Raw genomic sequence first — 22,415 nt, forward strand, 5'->3', positions numbered from 1 at the left:
AGGTTTTCTGTGATTTCCCTAAATCACTTCAGGCAAATGCTGGGATGCTTCCTTTGAAAGGAAACAGTTGATTTCCTTCCCAATTCTTCCCCAATCCAATGGGATTGATGACCTCGCTGTTTGGCCCCTCCCAAATCAATCAAGCAGAGCCTCAGGGATGTGAAATGAATAGCATTATTTTAGATATGCAGATAAAATAATCTATTTCTGTATGCTGTTGTTGTGATCTTCAGTCTGAAGACTAGTTTGATGCAGCTCTCCATGCTACTGTATTCTGTAAGTGAACTGTTTATTATTTCAAAGGAAATTTCCATAACTATTAACACATTTATCCCACTATGAGACAAGATGATCAATGCCTTCACGGAAAAACGTTTCAGGTTTGTGGGCTCACATATTGCCAAGTTTGTTTTGGTGCTTACATATCCCTCATGCAGTCTCAATCTCTCCCACTGTGATTTACATATATTTGATGCACTGAAGAAAACATTTGTGGCTGTTGATATGCTTTCAATGAAGTAGTGCTCACCTGGGTACAATCATGATTCTGTAGGCTACAGCAAACATTTTACCATGAAAGCACTGAGCATCTTGCCTTACAGTGGGATGAATGTATTAATAGTTATGACAATTACTGTTTAAATAATAAACAGTTTACCTACCTTTTTCTGTCTGTCTTGTTTTCATTTGACTTCCCCTTCTACTTTCATCTCAAAGGGAATTATGTACAAAAGGTAATGAGAAATGACCAGATTATTACTTAAAGTTTGTTCAAATGTCGAAGTCTCAGATAGCTGTTGATATTTATTAAACATTTATTTATTTAGGGGTGAGAAATCATCACACAGGGTGCTCTATGCTTCAAATTATGTCTTCTATGAAGAATCTTACAATTTATGAAGCTTTGGCAGTTGGCATAGATTTTTGTGTCAGCATGGTGGATAAGGCAGTAGTTTACAGTATTATCCATCTATTCCCATTTTTTCATTTTGTGAACCTCTCCAAGAGATAGATTCAAGTTGGGTGGAATGGTGTGTCAGCAGGCAGAATTAGTACCAAATGTCCCAGAAGTAACTGTGGCACATGCTTCTATTGCTGGCTTTCCTTACTGCAACTCACTTAGTATCTAATGCTTCACTAAGGACTTGTCCAGTGAACCATTTGTCTGATTCTGTCTAGAGTCTGTGGGAATCCCAGGTGACCGGATATTGGAGTGCCTCGAAAAAACTTCAGGATAATTGGCTGTTGGTGAGATCAAATGATGAGAACCATTTCCGGCACAGGAAACTTCAGGCTAGCTGGTCATAATGAGAAGGAATGATGAGCAACTATTTACACTCAATCAGATCATAGTCCTTCTTATACAGTGTCTCCATTGGTCAGTTCCTTATCCTTAAAAGTTTTTATTGTTTTCACGAATGCTGGATCTTCCTTCTGTTCAGCAGCAATGTTATTTAATTCAGTGAGGGCTGAGATTTCATCCACAGTGCTGTGTTCTCCAAAGGATTCCTTGAAAACTAGTCAGCTTTCTTATCTTTGTGTCCATTTTTGTTTACCGTTGTGATGTCATACTTCTGAAGACTCAGTCCCTACCTTGCCAATCGATCTGATGATTCCTTCAGGCTCATCAATCATCCTAGAGAACGTTTTGCCAAATAAATATGACCAGAACTTGTTGATGCCCCAAACAACTAGGCACTCTTTCTCAAGCAGTAAATTTGTCATCTCAATTTTGAAGAGTGCTCTGCAAGCATATGCTATCACTTTCCTGAACTTACCTATCCCATAACTGCTAACATCATTGTGAGGTTCTGTTTGGCTTCCTCATCATACAGTGCTCAGAATTTAGATATTAGTGACTCCTAAAGGACAGGGGAAGGTCTTTCCTCTCTCTCATACCAGGAAAAATTGGTGCTTGTCTCTAATGGTTCTTGCAAGGGATGTGCCTCTGTACAGAAGTCCTTTATGAATCTCTGGTAGTATGGACGCATTCCAAGAAAACCTCTCACACCATGAATATACCAAGGAGTTGGAAAAATCTGTGACTGCCCTTATCTTCTATGTATCAAGTTGGAATGATGAGGCACATTTTTGGTTTCAGGTGGAGATATGCAGGCAGAACACACATCAAAACAGTTGTCAGATGGCCTAGATATTCTTCAGGTATCATCAAAGAAACACCAATCTCATCCAAATAGGCAAGACATGTCATCCACTTAAGGTGTCACAACAGGTTGTACATCATATGTTTGAAGGGGGCTGGAGCATTAGACAGTTCAAACAGTGTAATTTTGAACTCTTAGATACCATCAGGAGTTATAAAGATTGTCTTTTCCTTGTTATCCTCATCAAATTTAATTTTCCAGTAGCTTATTTGCATGTCCATAGTTGAGAAATACATTGCTCCTTTCAAGCAGTCTAGGGTGTCATCAGTGCTTGGTAATGGGTAGATGTCTTTTTTATGATTTTGTTCAGTTGTCAGCAGTCAGTGAAGAAATGCTATTCTTCTTCACAGGGACTACAGGAGACAACTAAGGATTCTGAAATTTCAATGCTGTCACATTGCAATCCCCACTTCCTCTGTTGTTCAGCTGATGACATTTATAATAGCACTGGTTAGTTTGTGTTGGTATGGTATTTTACCATGGACCATTTGTTCTTTTGCTTCTCCACTCCTCTTTTGAAGGCATCTGACAATGGACACAGAATGGTTAATAATTGCCAATGTGGTTCCTTGGTCAGGCCAGATTCTATGTACCATTTGATATCAGTCTCCTCCTCTTCACTGTTTGTAGTGAAAGTGATAAATGGTTCTCTATCAGTGGCACTAAGTAGTCCATCATGCATTGGTTTTGCTGTACTTACTCACATAGCTTTAGAAATGAATTGTTGTCACTTATGACAGTTAGTGACCCTAAATTCTCCCTGACCACTTGCAATGCTTATTTCAACAAGGGCATGTAGATTTCTTTTGCAAGCCTGAGTAGCTTTTGGAGTCAACAGAACCTCCATAGTTCAACTGAGCATCTAGATTGATCACTGGAACTCAACTTGTTGATTACAGCAGGATAGCAATGTCTTCAGTAGGAAACAACCATGTAAAGTGTGCTTGTTGGAATAGCTTTGTCAATCTGGAGCTCTGATCTTCCACAATCACTACTTGTGATGTCTGCAAGAAGTATGAAGGCTGTGAAGACTGCCTCCTGTTGAGTGCAGCACGTGGATGGTCAGCATCAGCTGTGGCTGCAGAGGCTCTATCTGCTGCCATATGCCACAGTGACTCAGCAAGGGGAGTGTGTTCCCCATTGGCAGTGGGTGTGGTGGCAGAGGCTTGTACAGGCTCATCGAGAGCAGTAGCAATAGTTGCGTAGCTCATTGGCCTGACTGTTGCAAAGGGGGTGTTGTCTGCCTCTGCAGTAGATGTGTGTTGAAGTTCTCTGTTGTGGAAGAAGAATTTTTCTCTCCATGTGAGCAAGAAGCCAGTTCAACATGAACCTTCTCAGCGACAGCCATGACTGTAGTTGTGGGATTTGCTGCATAGCATATGCTGTAATAATGAGTGTCCTTGATGTGAGTGCAATGATGTTTGTCTATGCATGTACCAAATCCACTGATGTGTTGTTGATGAGTGCATGCAGTGTCACATTTGCTGCATACAGAGCTGCAATGTGTTGTTGCTTGAGCAGTTTGCACAATGAATTTACCAAGTCAGAAGTGAGACATATGAGTTCAGCTAACTGTGGCAGAGTAGCAGCAGTTGTCACTCTCAAATGCATAGGCATTGCGATGAAAAAACCTTTGATGCATTAGCTGGAGGAATGTTGTAACAGCATGGCCATCAAAAGGTCTGAAGAGAGTCATAGTGTCTTGGAAAGTCTATGCCTAACACAGGTTCATCCATATCAGCCATGTTAAGTTCCAGTCAAAACAAAATGGTGGTGGAATTTAAGTTTGAGATTAGTAGAGCCATATGCTGTGACTGATGAGTTGTTAGCCACTTTGCAGAGTCATGGTGGAAGATGTCGGTGGTGTAGTAGATCATCATCTACTGGGGTATATACAGGGGTATAACACCAGTATCTGCACCAGTGTCGACTGGGAAGAGCATGTCGCTGAATGAGATCGTGAACGTAAATTCTGCTCGGAGGTGGCTGTTTGTTATGTGATGGCTGGTCCTGATGTAGGCACTCTGTAGAATACCCGTGAGATGATGCACCTAATTCATCCTGCCGTGTAAGTTTGGTTCCTGTGAGCAGGGCGAGTACGACTTCTGAGCGACGTCCCCATAGCTGATGTGGTACCAACACACAAGATACACGGGTGTGGCTGTGAACCAGAGGGGACATCTGTCATTGCAGTGGTGGACCAATTGAGGCTGTATTGGATGCTGGGTAAGGCAGGAGTGGTGGGTCCAGCAGGCTTGCTACTGCCTCCACCAGGTAACACTATCATTGAGGTTGTCGACTGGTGTGATTTCCTGTGGGCATGTGCATGATGAAGTGTTTACAGGCTTGCCAACCATCGGTGGTGTCAATGAACTTGGCACAGAGATGAGCTGGTCATGTCTTATTAATTTTTAGGTGTTGTCTGCCAGCCTTAAATGTTTTTCTAGTGGATTGATAGCATGGGAAAGAGAGTTTAGTCAGAGGTCTTTCAGTATTTTAGTTAAAATCCAGAGTGACCACAGCATTTCATCTGATGGGAATTAAGTGTGTATTAATACTCTAATTTTTTGCCAAATTCGAGATGGTGTGAGCTGGCCAAGCAATACTTCATGCACTATGTGATGAATTGCCTCTTGTGGGGAATCTTGACAGTCTCTCAAGAATTGAAAATTTTGGATATCTGTAGCAGTCTCTTGTTGGTGCCACAAGTATGAGATCAGATGTCTAATCCATGTATAGATGTAAGCACTGTGATGAAAGATGGCAGAACAGATGGAGCAAACACTGATGAAGGTATTAAGACTGTAGAGGCTGGTGCCGTACCTGGGCACTTGACTGTATACTGTCCTTGAGGTACATGCATGTAAACTGGCACGGCAGGCATGGTAGCAGACACAACCGACATGTCAGAAATGTCTGTGGCTATCAAAAAATTCAGAATGCACAACTTAGTGCACTGTGGATTGTTTACAGGTTCAAGTGCACTAAAAACGCTCAATGTAGGAGCACCAGATGAAGCAGAAACAGTGAAAATCACATTGTTCATTGGTAAAAGTCCACTGTTCGTGCACTACTGCTGTTGCACTGGATTGAACATGTATGGATTGTCGTTGAATTGGACAAGGTTATGTGTGTATGTCAGCAATATGGTACTGTGGTGGTAAGCTGGTGGCCTGGGTCGTGGGTTAGGCTGAGAAAATGTAACAAACAGGTCACCCGACATTACAAAATGTTAATGCACTGAAAAACCACTCAGCGAAACAACTTGATGTGTAAAATATCATGGGAAATGTCCCTGGGTGTAGAAAATAGTTCAGTAAAGTTCATTGTCTACACTGTTTGTTGAATGAGTTGTGCCGGCAATGAAGCAAACAGTTCATAGTTTTCAAATTTCACATGATTCAAAGCTCCATAGTGGCAAATCAGAGCAGGAGAAATGGACATGGGTGATAATGTGGCGCATGAAGTCTGTTGCTGTGTCATAGCAGTCATTGTCATTGGCCACATTGTCCTCTGTTACTTTTATGCAGCATTACCCAAAAACGTGTAACATGTGGTCACTGGTGTGGGTGGCCTTCATAGTGAAATAACATCCGAACACCACTTTAACTGAGTAATGCTTTATTATAAGTCACACATTTCACAAGTCAGCCGAACAGTTCAACAGTAAACAAGAGATTGCCCAACTTTACACTATGGGCCAATGATGTCCTCTCTCTCTCTCTCTCTCTCTCTCTCTCTCTCTCTCTCTCTCTCACACACACACATACACATACACACACACACACACACACACACACACACACACACACACAAAATTGGTATTGGTATGAATATTTTACAAAAAGTAATTCCTGCTGTCAGCTTCATATATATTTGTACAGATATGGACCATAAATTTAGATACAGTACACAAACAATGTTCAATCAAGAAAACCATCACAATCCTAGTGAAAAATTCATGAATTTTTATTTTTTTCTCAGATAGTTGTAAAGTTCAGTACCTTGATTAACTGTGCATTTTAAAGGCAGAGATGTACACTTCCTTTGAACATGGAGTTTCATTTATTCATTGTACTATGAATACAGAGTTTTGCTGAATTTAGTAATATTACTTTTAACAATCTTACGTATTTCCAGTATGTAAATATTCCATAAATGAATAAACTATTAAAGGCAGAAAGATATGCTTCATTTGAACAAGGAGTTTCATTTTATGTATTGTACTATGAATACAGAAATTAACACTTGCTGAATTTAGCAATGTTACTTTTAACCGACTTACATATTTCCAATATGTAAATTCTTCCCAGAGGTAAAAATAAAGAGGGTGTCTGCAGTTGTATGTAGGCTTTGCTTTGTGCATTACCCTTACGGCTCTTTTCCAAATGAGGAAAATGTGTGACCCATTTGGAGAGTTTCCCCAGAATATTATACCTTACTGCATTACAATATGAAATGTTGCATAGTGTATTATGTGAACAGCTCTGGGTTGGTGAAGTACGCAAGAGCATGTGAGGCATAGCATGCTTTCTTCAGCTTACTGTAAGTTTTGCTGATGTGTGTTTCCCATTTTAAGTTATCATGGATCTACAGGCCTAAAAATTTTGTTCCTGAGGTGGAGTATATTTTTCAGCCATGAATTTTCACATCGGATTCAATTTTCTTGGTTCTTCAATGACAGTCTTCAAATGATGTTTTTATGTATTAGGAGATGTGAAAGGATTAGAGTACGTGTTGCAGTGAAAATGGTGCTGATTAGAATTTGAGCATTTCAGGAGATTGTGAAATAATGTTTCCTGTTGTGAGAGATTTCTCAAGTATGTTAGTCAGTTAAATGATGCTGTTTAAAAGTCCATAGAAACTAAAGAATAATTGAAGTGTGTTTGGAACTGTATGAGTGTTAGCATTCTTCTGCTTAATATGAAAATACTGGAAAAACAGGTTGCAATCAGTAAGCTCTTTTTGTTAATAGGCCTATTAGAAATTTTAATATTTGTTCTTCTGATTGTTTTCATAAGACATTAATAATGAATAATAATATGATTGTTAATTAGCAGAAAGGCAATTAAGATCAAGTATTCACAGATTTGTTATCACAGTTGTTTTAGTTTATTTCTTTATGCTGGAATAAAATGATAAATGTATACTTGAGTGACTTTCTAATGTTGGGTCGATACTGTTAACAGTTATTACTGCCGAACTGACTTTTGTGAGAATGGCATATATTCACCTGATTGGTGTTCTGACTCTACAAAGAATAACACAGCAAACTGTGCTCTTTTGTTGGCTGGATATCCAGGTAAATCAAGAAAGAAAAACTAGAGTACTTAATGTATGTAATGTATGTACAGTGGAAAATATGTATCACATGGTTCTCATTGTATTTCAGGTCAAACAGCATTTGTGGTGGATCATATAAGAGAACTTCGTTTATATGTTAAAGTAGCGTGGTTAGGCCCAAATTTGAAAAATGTAACTGAAACTTTAACAAACAGTTATGCTAAAAGTGGTGTGAAAAAATCTCTTATTATTCTATCTTGGACACCGAGTTTGATTACTGCAGCTGATGATGATGATTTCACACTTGTAACATTTCCTGAATGCAATCCATTCTCATCCCATACTGAAATTGGCTGCAAATATGAGTTACACAGGCTCACTAAATTTGCTTGGTCAAAAATTAAAGATGGAGCAACACCTGCTTATCAGGTAAAAGATAGAATTTCTTTTGAAGTATGCATGAAAATCTAAAAAAATAATCCAAGCTAACTCAAAATTTATAATGCTGCACACTCAAATTAAGTTTTCCATTGACTAGATGTCCTGTCAAATATTGGTGATAAAACTTTAAGAATTTATATGCATTTTAATGCAGCACATTTCAGGATTTAAAATTTTGAATTTACAATTCTTGTTCATTTATATAAATCTTTTTTCAACTATTGTTTGCTACCAAACTAAAAGGTGTTACTCATAAGCTCCTGGAATATACATGTAGTTCATGAAATCTACCTAATATGATGAATTTCCACCAGGTGGTGCTTCATATACCCTTTGTGAGTTGGTGCCTCAGGTGCCTTTGTTAGGTGATCATGGTTATTTTTTATGTACATTTCTCATTGTTGCATGTTGTGTGTCATGTGAAATTGATGATGGCAGGTGTCCAGGGGCAACATGTGAGTGTATACATTTGTTTGAGACTTGGGAATATAGTTCCAGGAATGCTTAACATGTTGAAGCAAGTATTTCAGGAAAATGCCTTAGCTCACAGTCAAACTTATGACAGATTTAAACATTTTCAAGATGGCAGAACATAGTTTGAACAATGATCCTCATTCAGGATGGCCATCAGCCATCATTTAGAATATGGCTGGAATTGTCATTTGGAATATGGTACTGTAGGATTGTAGGCCATCCACCCAGGAGTTACACAATATCATGAGCTGTCTAATGGATTGTGTCAAAGAGTTTTGTCTGACGAACTGCACATGCAACAGTTTGCTGCAGTCTGTCCTGAAAATTCTCATCAGTGTGCATGCATGAGAGAACTTCAAGAGAGGCTTAAGAGTGAACCAGACTTTCTTTTGAATGCTATTACTGGTGATGAATGCTGGATTTTTGGGCATAATCCTGAAATCAAGTAGCAGTTGTCACAAAGAAACAGTCCATCATCACCCCATTTCGAGAAATTATGGTAATTGAAGAGTAATGTAAAATCTGTGCTCATCTGTTTCTGCAAAATGGAAGCAATTTTCCATAAAGAGTTTGTCTCTCCTCTTCAGTCCCTCAGTGTGCTGTTCTGCTTTGATGTCCTGAGGTGGTCAATGGAGAACACAAGAGGAAAATGAGCAAAAAACTGCCACATGGATGATTGGTTTCTCCATCATGACAGTGTGCTGTGACTCATTGCATTGATCATCCTGGAATTTCTGGTGAAAAACAAACTGACAATTGTCCCTCATTCACCTAATTCTCTCAACCTGGTGCAGAGTGAACTTTTTCTTTATTCTCCAGAATGAAACTCAAGTTAAAAGGCAGATTATTTCAGACAGTTGAGGAAATTCAAGCAGAATGGCTAATGGTACTAAAGTATCTAATGCAAAATGCATTCTAGGGAACTTTTGCTCATTATATACAGTCTCAAAGTGACTATTCTGAAGGTGATGGTGGTGAATAAGATAAAGATAAAGTGTTATTTTAGTTATCACTGTTTTCTGGGAATTTTTGGGTAGCACCTCATTTTATTCAGAATTTTGGAAAAGTAGTCACACTTTAAAAACGTGGAAAATGAAATAATAATAATTCCAACTATCTGAGGTACATATAATCAGTTCTATAAATAGCAATGGCTCTCAGCCCAGAGCTGCTGCCTTGGACACTGGTGGTGAAGGAAATTTTCATCACCAGCATTTAATCGGGAAGAGATTAGCTGATGGTGCCCTACTGCTCATCCATGTTGTAACTGGTATACCCATACTCCCTGCAATACTTCATGGAGTTAACACAGGTGGCATTGCTGGAGGTAATCTAGCTGCTTGAGAGGTAGTTCAGTTCAGTGACATACTGGTGGTATTCAAGGTAATTTATTGACATTGTGTTTCAACCTCTCCATTTCCTTAGTTTCTGTAATCATTGTGTGCTATAGCAACACAATACATTTTGGAAAAAGGTGTGCAGTAATCTACACGACATCAGTAAACATTTGACATACTGTGCTGAGAAAACAAGAGGGATCCTATTCCAGTAATCACTAAAATATATTCTTTAGTTTCAAACAATGGAAAATCCAGGATGGATGTAACAGTATTAGAGAAGGGAAGTTGCTACTCACCATATAGCAGAGACGCTGAGTCAGAGATAGTCACAACAAAAAGATTCTTACAATTATAGCTTTTGGCCATTAAGGCCTTTGCCAGTAACAGGCACACGTACACACACTGACGCAAATGCAACTCGTATACATGACTGCAGTCTCAGGCAACTGAATCACACTCAATTTCTTTAGTTGCTTCAGTTTCTTATGACGTAATTCCACTTATAGACTTCACATAATGTAAACCTCATGATGTTTAGGACTTAATTTCAAACATCAAAACCCTATGCTTCCAATGGATGAAACACCTCTTAGAGACCACATATAGTTAAAACTCAGTGTTCCTCCTGTGGAAGCCTCACATAGAATTTCTAATTTAATCCCGATGACAAATCCTTTTTCATTTTGATTATCGTCTAATTTCTAATTTAAAGTAAAGTCTCATCTGTTAACATAGCTCCTAGCAAACAAGCAGCCAAAATGTAAAATACTTCTCTACAATTTGTGAAGAAAATTATATTCAGTCTATGAATAGGAATTCTTATAAATGTCAAAATGGTTATCACTAACATTAAAACAAATAATACTTTGTGAAAACAATCCTTTTGTATTACTACTCTGTTAATGTTTCATTCTATTTTTTAACTCTTTCTTGTCTCCGCTTTAGATTATTATCATTTTTCCTTTCCATGCCTACAATTTTACTTCAGAGCTCCTTGAAACTTCCTGATGGGTTCGAATTGTGGCCTGAGCCAGCAGTTGAACCTACAAGCTTGGTTTCCAGAGGCAGTTGTCTATGTACCGAGCTACCCATGCATGGTTCACAACCTGCTCTCACAGTTTCAATTCTGCCATTACCTCTCTCCTACTTTCCAAATTTCATAGAAACTCTCCTTAACACCATTCTGGATTAGCACACACTGTTGCAGAGTGAAAGATTCATTCTGAACACAACTGTAAGACTGGCAAAGCAATTTCTCTGCAGTATCTTTCTTCTGTGGGTGCACATAGCTTTAATTGGCCAGAAAGTTTCAAAATTAGCATGATTTCTCCTCCACAGTGAAAGACTTATTCTGAGGCATCTTTTTTGAAATTATTTGCATTTTTCTGTAGGCCTGTGGTCTCTTTTCCAATCCCCTTTCTTCCTTTCCTTTCATTTCTCGTACTTGTTTTTCAGTGTTTCTGCCTATAGCTCCTTCTGTTACTGTTAGCAGCATCAACATCCTATGGTAGTCACTGTTCCTCTTCAATAACTTCTCTCTGTATTTTTTCTCGCTCTACCTCCTCAGTTTTATTTTTTGAGAAATGTGCCTCAGATAGTCTTTTGAAGTACAAACAAAATACATTTATAAATAAAATTGTGTGTAAGGCTACTCTTAGATCTTTTGTTTTGATAGCACTGCTTCCAGTGTAAATAAACACTTCATCAAGCTAGAGTACTCTTTAAATGTTTAGTGAGGTTATAAAACTTGTGAACAGAGTCTTTCAAAACCAGTCTGCACATGAGTTAAATCTGCATTACATTTTGGTGTCTGTTGAAAAGGACATTGTCAAGGTGGCCCTTGAAATAGAGGCTGATATGCCAATTAAATTTGATGATAGGCGTAATTCAGAATCCAGAAAAAAGTTTATTCAAAATGAGATTTCATTATCAGATTGATTTAGAAGTGTTATGATTGGCTTTTGGGGAGCCATGTTGTTTAGTGAAAAATGCACTTAAGGACTCCCTTAATAGCCTGCCTATACAGTAAACAAGTTTTAAAGCAGAGTAACATATCTTCTCAGTTGTACTGTACTCTTTGTTTTAATTCATTAAATAATAAAAATTGTAATCTTCAAAGGCACTACTCAAGATGACATTTTCAAGAGAGGATTACCAGAATCTTCTTAAAATTTACAAAAAAACTAGCAACAAACATAATATAAGCAGTATTGCTTGTGCCTGGATGCATCAGAATGAAGAGGTTTGGGAATCATGGATACCTAGACTGGAAGATAAGAATGTGCTTCATATTGGAGGAATATTTCCTATATCTTCATCATCATCTAGTTCTGCCAAAGGAATTGTCAGAGGTATGTTCAGACAACAAATTTAAAGTGTGATTCTTTATGTTTTTGTGGTGCAATGACTGGTGTATTAATTTCCAGGGAACACAGCTGCATAAATTCCCCTTCTTCTTGCAATTTTTGGCCATATACCATTCAGCCATCTTCTGAGAGACCTGAATGATTGATGCTACAGCATTTGCTCTGTCCTTATAATCTTGCAGACCATGCCATTGCACATGCACCTACAGATACACACTTACTTATCTGCTGTGGACAATACTCAATGGGTTCAAAAACTCTCTTTTAGTGTAGACTGCTCTTGTCAGTAGTGATGTGTGCTCTGTGAAGTTGGAGATGTTGATGACACATTTTTAGTGTGACCCTATGGTGAACATGAATTACAAGGATGTTTAAAATATGATAAATTGCATTCATGGACAAATCCAGTTCACAGTGGAAATTGAAAAGGAGGGATGCTTCCATTTTTGGAAGCCTGGAGATTACAAGATCCCTGTGAGTGTGGCCTTTCATAAGCAGAAAAATTACTCATACAGCCCTTAAAAGATAGGTACATCCAGCTCTTACAGCCCAATAAATTGGCTGTGGCAGTGGACTGTATTGATGCTGGTCACTCAATATTCTACCAAAATGTCAAAAATATAATGTCAGCTTCATCTTTTCTGGACATGGTGGTGAAAGAAGCAATGGAAATTTATTTGGTGATGAATTTAATTAGGATAAGCCATGGAACCCAGTACTTTCTTTAATAAACTTGCAAAGATGTCATCACTATGCAGCTCACAGTGATATGTCAACTTCGCAGAATGGATCAACTGCATAGCCCAAGCTGTAATTCATGCATACATGTACTTCTTTGCTACCAATCAATGTCTTTGGTGCCTGTGTAACCATGGCAGCATGTGTAGTGGTGCAGTCTGCCAGGTTAACAGGGCAGAGAGTGTGCTGTAGTGCCACTCATTGAGGTCACACCAAAGAGGGCTGAATGATAAACACATGAAATATTGCAATAAGAAGTAGGATTTATGTGGATGCATGCCCCAAATGTAATGGAACAACAAATTTAAAGCCAGTATTGGCTATCTGTTTAGTTGTCTTCCTTCAGTGAACATATATGTGTCATGAAAGCTACAGATCGAAAACACAATTTCTGAGTTTAGTAATTTTTACACTGTTTCTTGCCAATACTAAACAAGTAAATTATAAACAGAAATAAATAATGTAAAGTTCATTGCAATGAAATTACAATAATATTTAGTAATAATATTTTTGTGTTACAGCTGTACAGTTGGCATTTGTTGCCATAAATCGCAATGAAAGTGTGCTAAGGGACTATGTGTTACAACCTCTTCTTAATGATGGTCAGTGTGCTGCTGACAAGGTGATGAAAATATTCATAGATTATATTTTGTATGGAAGCTACAATACACTTGCAGGAATTCTAGGTAAGTTCTCTACATCCTGATTACTCTCATTTTCCGTAGGTAAGCTTATAACAAGACACGACACATTGCAGATAGGCAAGCTTAAAAGACACTCACTTATAGCTTTCGGCAACAGCCTTCATCAGTAAAGAGACACACACGCACAGAATTCACACACACACACACACACACACACACACACACACACACACACAAAGCAAGCACACCTCATGCACACACGACCCCAATTACCAGCATCTTGGTCCGGAATGTAACATCATGTGGGACGCAAGCAGCAATCTAGAGGGTGTGGGGAAAGGGAGTGATAGTAGTGTGTGGGTGGCAAGAGAAGAGATGAATGCTGTCTGGTGGAGTGTGCAGGGATTAGACTGCCACCAGGCACAGTGTCGGGAGGTTGTGAGGCAGGGAGTTAGGGAAAAAAGGAACAAAAAAGGAGAGGAGTGGGGAATGACTGGCAGATTCATTGGCAGAGGGCTGCAAGTGAACAAGGAAGGAGAAGGGGAGGAGAGAGTAGGACAGAGGGGATGGAAATAGTTAGTTGGAGGTTTCGGGACATTATATTACTGTAGGTTGAGATTTGGATAATTATGGGAGTGGAGAATGTGATGTAAGGATAACTCCCATTTGCGCAGTTCAGAAAAGCTGGTGGTGGAGGGAAGGATTCCTATGGCTCAGGTAGAAAAGGAGACATTGAAATCGAGTGTGTTATGCTCAGCTGCATGTTGTGTCACAGTGTGATCTGCTTTGCTCTTGGCCACAGTTTGGCAGTGGCCGTTCATTCTGGTGGACAGCTGGTTGGTAGACATACCAATATAAAAAACTGTGCAGTGATTCCAGCGGAGCTGGTAAATGACCTGGCTGCTTTCACAGGTGGCCCAGCCCATGATGGGATAGGATAAACATGTGACAGGACTGGAATAGGAAGTTTAGGAGGAATGCAATGGGCAGATTTTGCACCTGGGTCATCCATAGGGATATGATCCTTGTGTCAAGGGGTTGGAATTTGGAGTGGCATGGGGATAGACTAGAAAGTTTTAGAGGCTGGGTGGGCAATGAAGCACTGCTTTAGCAGGGGTGGGAAATATTGGGAAGTATCTTGGATAGGATGTCCCTCATTTCAGGGCACGATGATAGGTAACCAAACCCCTGGCAAAGGATGTGGTTCAGCTGTTCCAGTCTGGTGTGGTACTGGGTGACGAAGGGGACACTCCTTTGTGGCTGGTTTTTGGGGCAAGATATTATTACTCTGCAATCCCTACTCCATACAGCACATCTCTGAATTGAATCCCTTGCTCTCCAGCACCTGGAGGAGCATTCCAGACTCCACCTCCATAAACTTGCTGACATCTTACTGCCACCGTGGGGCACCACCATCCAATCCCTATCATACCCATAGTGTTCCTCCTCATCCACCCCTGATAGCAGCTAAACCCTGTTTAGCTGACCTTCTCAACTTGCCTCATCCCCTAAAACTCCCTATCAACCCTCCACCAAATCCAGAGCCAAAACATTTCCATAACATTGTTGTTAACCTTTCCACCAAAACCCTCAGCTCCACAGAAGTTGCAGTTGTATCCAAAGGCCTCACCTTTAACCCTACAGCCAAATTTAACCATACTGAATTTGTTAAAGACCTACTCTCCTTCTCCTGATACCTGAATGGAACCACTTCTTTGCCACCAGTCCCTCCCACCAAAACCACCCTAATTCCAACATTGAACCCTGCCTCTTCTAGTTTGCACCATGATTCAACTGTGATCCCCCTCACCTCCCACCTAACCATCTATTAGTCACCTTCCAGGAATTCTTTGCCTCCAACTTAGTCTCACCATTCTTCCCCAGATCCCTTCTTCAGAACACCTACCTTTCAGTAGAAAAAAGAACAGCCATAGACAACCTCAAAACAAATCCTGATCTTATCATCCTACGTGCACACAAATGTTCCACCACTGTTGCTATGAATTGCAGTGACTACCCTGCAGAAGGCCTCTGCCAACTGTCTGACTCCTCCACCTATAAACTTTCCCACAGTGATCCCATCCTAGAAGTCCAACACAAACTCCAATACCTACTTAAAGCCTTAGGCCCTTCCTAGAACATCTCCCCCGAATCCATTTCCCTCGTCACACCCTCCCTGCACACCCACCTTCTACATGCTCCCCAAAATCCATAAACCAAAAAATACTGGACATTCCATTGTGGCTGGTTATTGTGCCCCCACTGAAAGAATTTCGGTACTCATAGACCAACACCGCCAACCAATTGCCTGTAATCTAGCCTCCCACATCAAAGACCCCAACCCTTTCCTTCTCCGACTCTCCACCATACCCACCCCTGTACATCCTGGATCCCTACTCATCATTGTTGATGCCGTCTCACTATTCACCAACTTCCCACATGCCCATGGTGTTGCCACTATTGAACACTACTTTTCCCAACATCCTTCAGACTCCAAGCCCACTACTTTATTCCTCAGACATCTTACTAACTTTATCCTAACCCTCAACTGTTTCTCATTCGGAGGGTAGGTACGTAAATAAATCAATGGCCCCCACATGGCATGCTCCTATGGCAACTTTTTTTATGGACCCCTAGCTGGTTCAGGTTCATTGACGATATCTTCATGATCTGGATGCAGGGACAAGACACCTTATCTTCATTCCTTCACATCCCAAACAGCTTCTCTCCCATCCACTTCATGTGGTCTTCCTCAACTCAGTGTGCTACTTTCCTAGATTTTGACTCCCTCCTCTCTGATGGCCCCATATACACCTCTGTCCAAATTAAACCCACCAAACATCAACAGTACCAGCATTTTGACAGCTGTCATCCCTTTCACACCAAAAAGTCCCTCCCACATAGCATGGCTACCTGGGGACTGTGTATCTGCAGTGACAAAAACTCCCTTGCTCAGCTATGCTGAAGGTCTCATCAAAGCCTTCACAGTAGACTTGGCCACTGTTTCTATGTTTCGATACAGTGTATCGATACGTGGAACTGTTTCAGTGTTTCGGAACGGCTGTGGTTCACTGTTTCGAAACAGTGGTGTTTCATTCCGCCCCTGTCTCGGATATCCGGACCAGATTCGATCTCGAACCAGACACAGAAACTGTATCGTTGTTTCAAAATAAGGCTGTTTCAGTCCACCTGTGCTTGGAACGGACTGATTGTATCAAAACAGTGATGTTTCATTCCGCTCTGTGTCAGACGAGATTTGGGCTCGGCACAGGTACTGAAACACAACAAACCACTTCGTGAAACACTTTCAAGAGTGTCGAAATCGTTTTGACAAGCAATAGCATGAAGCTTTAGATATCCGAAAATAAAGCTTCGTTTCTAGATGACTGTCCTATTCTGAAATGGCGTAACATTTGCTTTATAAAAATTAACCAAACAATAAGACAACGCATACTATTCACATTCAAAATAATAAATATGTGAAAATCCAGAATGAGATTTTCACTCTGCAGCGGAGTGTGCGCTGATATGAAACCGAGTTCGAGTCTCGGTCGGGCACACAGTTTTAATCTGCCAGGAAGTTTCATGTGAAAATCATTCAGTTAAATTACACTTTTTTTTATAACATACATTTCTCTGTTCAAGTACAGTAATCATATTAAGAAATGCACGTAAGCCTAGAACATTTTGAATTAAAAAAAGGCGTAGAGTGACAGTTATTATACATATACATAAATTTAATGTAGGTATAATTGCAAGCAATCTGTTTGACGTATCACTGATAGTGTAATGGTGAACAGGAAGGGCTGGGAAGCATGGTGAATTTATAGTAACGGTTCGAAACACCTTTAAAAACAAAAATTTTTCTGTTATATTTTGTTATTTATTCGAATTATTTGGCATTATTTGTGAGTCTATAGTCACTGTGCCTATTATCCACAATGATTCCCTTTGTGTGCATGGGAATTAGCAGGATGGGTATATTCCCATACTAGCGGAATGTGGGAATCCCAGTACCATATCCGTTGTTTCTGCAGTTCGCTCCCACCTCCAGTTCCGTTCGTGGTGGTTCTTCTGTCTTCAGCTATGGCTGTCCTCAACCAATTGAAAAGTATGAAAGTCACACGACACGAAAGCAGCGCATTTGCTGCATGAAATACGAAACTGCCAAGATGCCTAAGTGATAGTTTCATACTTTCTGCGATATGATTAGCGCTCTCGCGCCTCATTTGTGTTTATATGGACATACCTATACAGTAGACATTCAAGATGATAAAATGTCTAGGTTTATTAGATTACAAAACACAAACTGTTTCACTGTTTCAAAACAGCGTATCGAAACATTACATTGTATTGTTTCATTTGTTTTGAAACAGTTACGTGTTTCAGTTTGCCCATCTCTACTTCACAGACAGGCACTATCTCCCAGACCTAGTCTGCAAACAGATCTCTTGTACCGTTTCCCCTAACAATCCCAGTCCTCCCACCACCCCTAAAAACGAGCCACAAAGGAGTGTCACCTTCATCACTGGAACAGCAGAACCACATCATTTGCCAAGGCTTTGATTGCCTATCATCGTGCCTTGAAATGAGGACAATCCTACCCAAGATACTTCCCGCCCCTCCTAAAGTGGTATTCCATCATCCACCCTTCCTCCACAATGTGCTAGTCCATCCCCATGCCACTCCTAATCTCAACCCCTGTGGAAGAAGCAGGTGCAAAACCTGCCCAATCCACCCACCCTGTACTTTCTATTCCAGTCCTGTCATAGGTTTATCCTACCCCATCAGGGGCCGGGCCACTTGCGAAAGCAGCCATGTAATTTACCAGCTCTGCTGGAATCACTGCATAGGTTTTTATATTGGTATGACTACCAACCAGCTGTCTAGCAGGATGAACAGCCACCGCTAAACTGTGGCCAAGAGCAAAGTATACCACCTTGTGGTGCAACTTGCAGCTGAACATAACACACTTGATTTCAATGGCTGCTGCGCTACCTGAGCCATCTGTATCCTCCCCTCCACCACTAGCTTTCCTGCACAGCACAGATGGGAGTTATAGTTACCCCTACAACACATTCTCCAATCCTATAATTATCTGGGCCTCAACCTATAGCAACAGACTTCCCCACACCCGCCACCCAACATTTTCCACCCCCTATGTCCCATCATCTCCTCCCCATTCTCCCACCCTGTTAAAGTGCAGCCCTCTGCCAATGCATCTGCCTGTCTTTCCCCACTCCTCTCCTTTTTTGTTTCTTTTTTCTCCACCTCCCTCCCCCACAACCTTCTGATGCTGCACCTGTTGGCAGTCTATTCCCTGCACATTGCACCAGACAGTATTCATGTCTCTCCCCACTCATACACTACTATCCCTTCTCCTTCCCCTTCCCCACCCCCACCCCATCTAGATTGCTGCTTGCATCCCATGTGATATTGTGTTCTGGCCCAAGATGCTGGAGTTGATGGTCATGTGTGCGTGAGGTGTGCTTGTGCTTGTCTGTGTGTGTGTGTGTGTGTGTGTGTGTGTGTGTGTGTGTGTGTGTTCCTGCTTGCTGCTTGGAGTGTCCATTTTTTTGTATCATTAGTAATATTATTTTTAAACCAAGGCATTTCAGATATGCCAGTCTACATTTTACATCCTCTCTATTTCGACCATCATCAGTTATTTTGCTCCCCAAATAGCAAAACTTCTTTACTACTTTAAGTGTCTCATTTCCTAATCCAATTCCCTCAGCATCACCCAATTTAATTCGAATACATTCCATTATCCTCGTTTTGCTTTTGTTGATGTTCATCTTATATCCTCATTTCAAGACACTGTCTATTCCGTTCAACTGCTCTTCCAAGAGACAGCAAAGTCTCTGACAGAATTACAATGTCATCAGCAAAACTCAAAGTCTTTATTTCTTCTCCATGGATTTTAATACCTACTCTGAATTTTTCTTTTGTTTCCTTTACTGCTTGCTCAATATACAGATGGAATAACATCGGTGACAGGCTACAACCCTGCCTCACTCCCTTCCCAACCACTGCTTCCCTTTCATGTCCCTTGACTCTTGTAACTGCCATCTGGTTTCTGACCAAACTGTAAATAGCCTTTTGGTCCCTGTATTTTACCCCTGACACCTTCAGAATTTGAAAGAGAGTATTCCAGTCAACATTGTCAAAAGCTTTCTCTAAGTCTACAAATGATAGAATCATAGGTTTGCCTTTCCTTAATCTACCTTCTAAGATAAGTCATAGGGTCAGTATTGCCTCACGTGTTCCAGTATTTCTACGGAATCCAAACTGATTTTCCCCGAGGTCGGCTTCTACCAGTTTTTCCATTTGTCTGCAAGGAATTTGCGTTAGTATTTTGCAGCTGTGACTTATTAAACTGATAGTTCAGTAATTTTCACATCTGTCAACACCTGCTTTCTTTGGGATTGGAATTATTATATTATTCTTGCAGTCTGAGGGTATTTCACCTGTCTCATGCATCTTGCTCACCAGATGGTAGAGTTTTGTCAGGACTGGCTCTCCCAAGGCTGCCAGTAGTTCTAATGGAATGTTGTCTACTCCCGTGGCCTTGTTTCGACTCAGGTCCTTCAGTGCTCTGTCAAACTCTTCACGCAGTATCGTATCTCCCATTTCATCTTCATCTACATCCTCTTCCATTTCCATAATATTGTCCTCAAGAACATTGCCCCTGTATAGACCCTCTATATACTCCTTCCACCTTTCTGCTTTCCCTTCTTTGCTTAGAACTGGGTTTCCATCTGAGCTCTTGATATTCATACAAGTGGTTCTCATTTCTCCAAAAGTCTCTTTAATTTTCCTGTAGGCAGTATCTATCTTACCCTTAGTGAAATAAGCCTCTACATCCTTACATTTGTCCTCTAACCATCCCTGCTTAGCCATTTTGCACCTCCTGTTGATCTCATTTTTAAGACGTTTGTATTCCTTTTTCCTGCTTCACTTACTGCATTTTTATATTTTCTCCTTTCATCAATTAAATTCAATATTTCTTCTGTTACCCATGGATTTCTACTAGCCCTCATCTTTTTACCTACTTGATCCTTTGCTGCCTTCACTATTTTATCCCTCAAAGCTACCCATTCTTCTTCTACTGTATTTCTTTCCCATATTCCTGTCAATTGTTCCCTTACGCTCTCCCTGAAACTCTGTACAACCTCTGGTTTAGTCAGTTTATCCAGGTCCCATCTCCTTAAATTCCTTAAATGACCACTATATTGTGGCTTTGGCCAGAATTCAACTGTGCCGTATTGAACAGAAGCAGCAATCCATAGTGCAGTGGGGAAGGGGGAGGGATAGCAGGGTATGGGTGGGGCGATTGAAGTCATTGCTGCTATGTGTAGCATGCAGGTTCTAGATGGTGGCAGGACAAGGCAATCAGTTGCAGTGTCGGAAAGTTATGGGAGAGGTAGTGGAGGAGGTGGGGGAGAGTGGAAAAGGAGAGAAGTAAGATTCCATCCACGCAAGAAGGATGCCATTATTGCCATAACACTTTAGTTTGCTAAATAGAATTTTGTGATTCACACAATCAGAGGCTTTGGCAAAGTTACAGAATATACAACAGCATAAATTTTCTTGTTTTGATCTGCTGTAGTTCAATTCTCTTATCTTGGCAGCTCGCGCATGCCCGCCCAGACGCGGGAGATTGCTGCGTTGCCAGTTGCACATGACGCACGGACCAATAGAAGCAGCGCCATAGTATAGCATAGTTCGCAAGCTAACATTTAGGGGGGAGCGCGCAGTTCATGAAGTAAAGTCATCACGGCCGCATTAACCCTTTCGCTGCTACAAAGACGTGCTCCCTGCATTCCGCGCTGTGCGCGATTTTGTCATTGCACTGCTCACCTGTGCAGACATATCGTGTTCCGACTGCTTTGACAGTCTTATCAATCGATTCCACAAAAACTATTTGGCCCAAAAATTAGATTTTTACACATCTTCTTGACTGATACCTGATTTTGTTTCGATGTTCAACGCAGTTATTATGCAGCATTAAATATAGTAAACCATTGCACAAAATTTTGAAGAGTTTGCAGAGGTAAAAGTCCATAGAGTATACTTTCCGTATGGTCGATTTTAGTTGCCACAATGTTGAGAATGAAATGTGGACAAGATACCTAAATTTCATATAAATATAAATATAAATTTCATCTAAATTTCATATAAAATTTACTGTATAACAATAGCTCATTTAAGTACCACATAGGTGTCGTATGTAATATTGAGAAATATTCTGTCTTTCACGACTGTAACAAAAGTTTTATTTACACTGAGCACGTTTGGCTTTATTTTAAAGCACTTCAATCAATCAAAAGGAAGTAGACAAAATACATTAAACAAAACTGTGGACTTACAAAAACATTAGGACTTGAATATACCGTCTATCAGTGAAGTGCTCTGAGCTATGTCAAATATAATTTTTGTGTGTGGCACACACAAGCATTTATTTGCTAAAACACTGATCAGCCAACACAAACGTTGAATATTGTGTTACCGCAGCACAAAACTACGAAAGGTGACTTGGCAATGGAGGAGACAAAATACTGTCCACTGAAGATGCTTCAAAAGAGAGAAACGCGTCTGGTCTAAATAAGCCCCTTATTACAGTTGCAGAAGAGGAATATATTTCAGTACCATTGGTAAAACTGCGACTGTGGAACAAAAACAAGAAAGAGAACATGAGTACCATTGTGTATGTGCCATACCTTTCCTTGATTGAAGTGCTTTAAAATAAAGCCAAACGCGTCCGGTGTAAATAATACTTTTATTACAGTCGCGAAAGACGGAATATTTCTCAATATTACATACGACACCTATGTCGTACTTAAATTAAATGAGATATTGTTATACAGTAAATTTTGTATGAAATTTAGGTATCTTATCCACATTTCATTCTCATCATTGTGGCAACTAAAATCGACCATATGGAAAGTATACTCTATGGAC

At 40.2% G+C, this 22,415-nt stretch overlaps 1 protein-coding gene across 1 annotated transcript in view; it reads left to right on the forward strand.

Moving 5' to 3' along the window:
- Window positions 1–22,415, forward strand: part of LOC124804379 — a 675,970-nt gene that overhangs the window by 584,749 nt on the left and 68,806 nt on the right. The window contains exons 12-15 of the mRNA XM_047264747.1: window positions 7,355–7,467; window positions 7,558–7,877; window positions 11,823–12,054; window positions 13,329–13,493. Of these exons, the coding sequence (XP_047120703.1) occupies window positions 7,355–7,467; window positions 7,558–7,877; window positions 11,823–12,054; window positions 13,329–13,493 (830 nt within the window). The remainder of the gene's footprint in view (window positions 1–7,354; window positions 7,468–7,557; window positions 7,878–11,822; window positions 12,055–13,328; window positions 13,494–22,415) is intronic.

This window comes from Schistocerca piceifrons, chromosome 1, assembly GCF_021461385.2.
Source record: "Schistocerca piceifrons isolate TAMUIC-IGC-003096 chromosome 1, iqSchPice1.1, whole genome shotgun sequence".
NCBI classification, from domain to species: Eukaryota; Metazoa; Arthropoda; class Insecta; order Orthoptera; family Acrididae; genus Schistocerca; species Schistocerca piceifrons.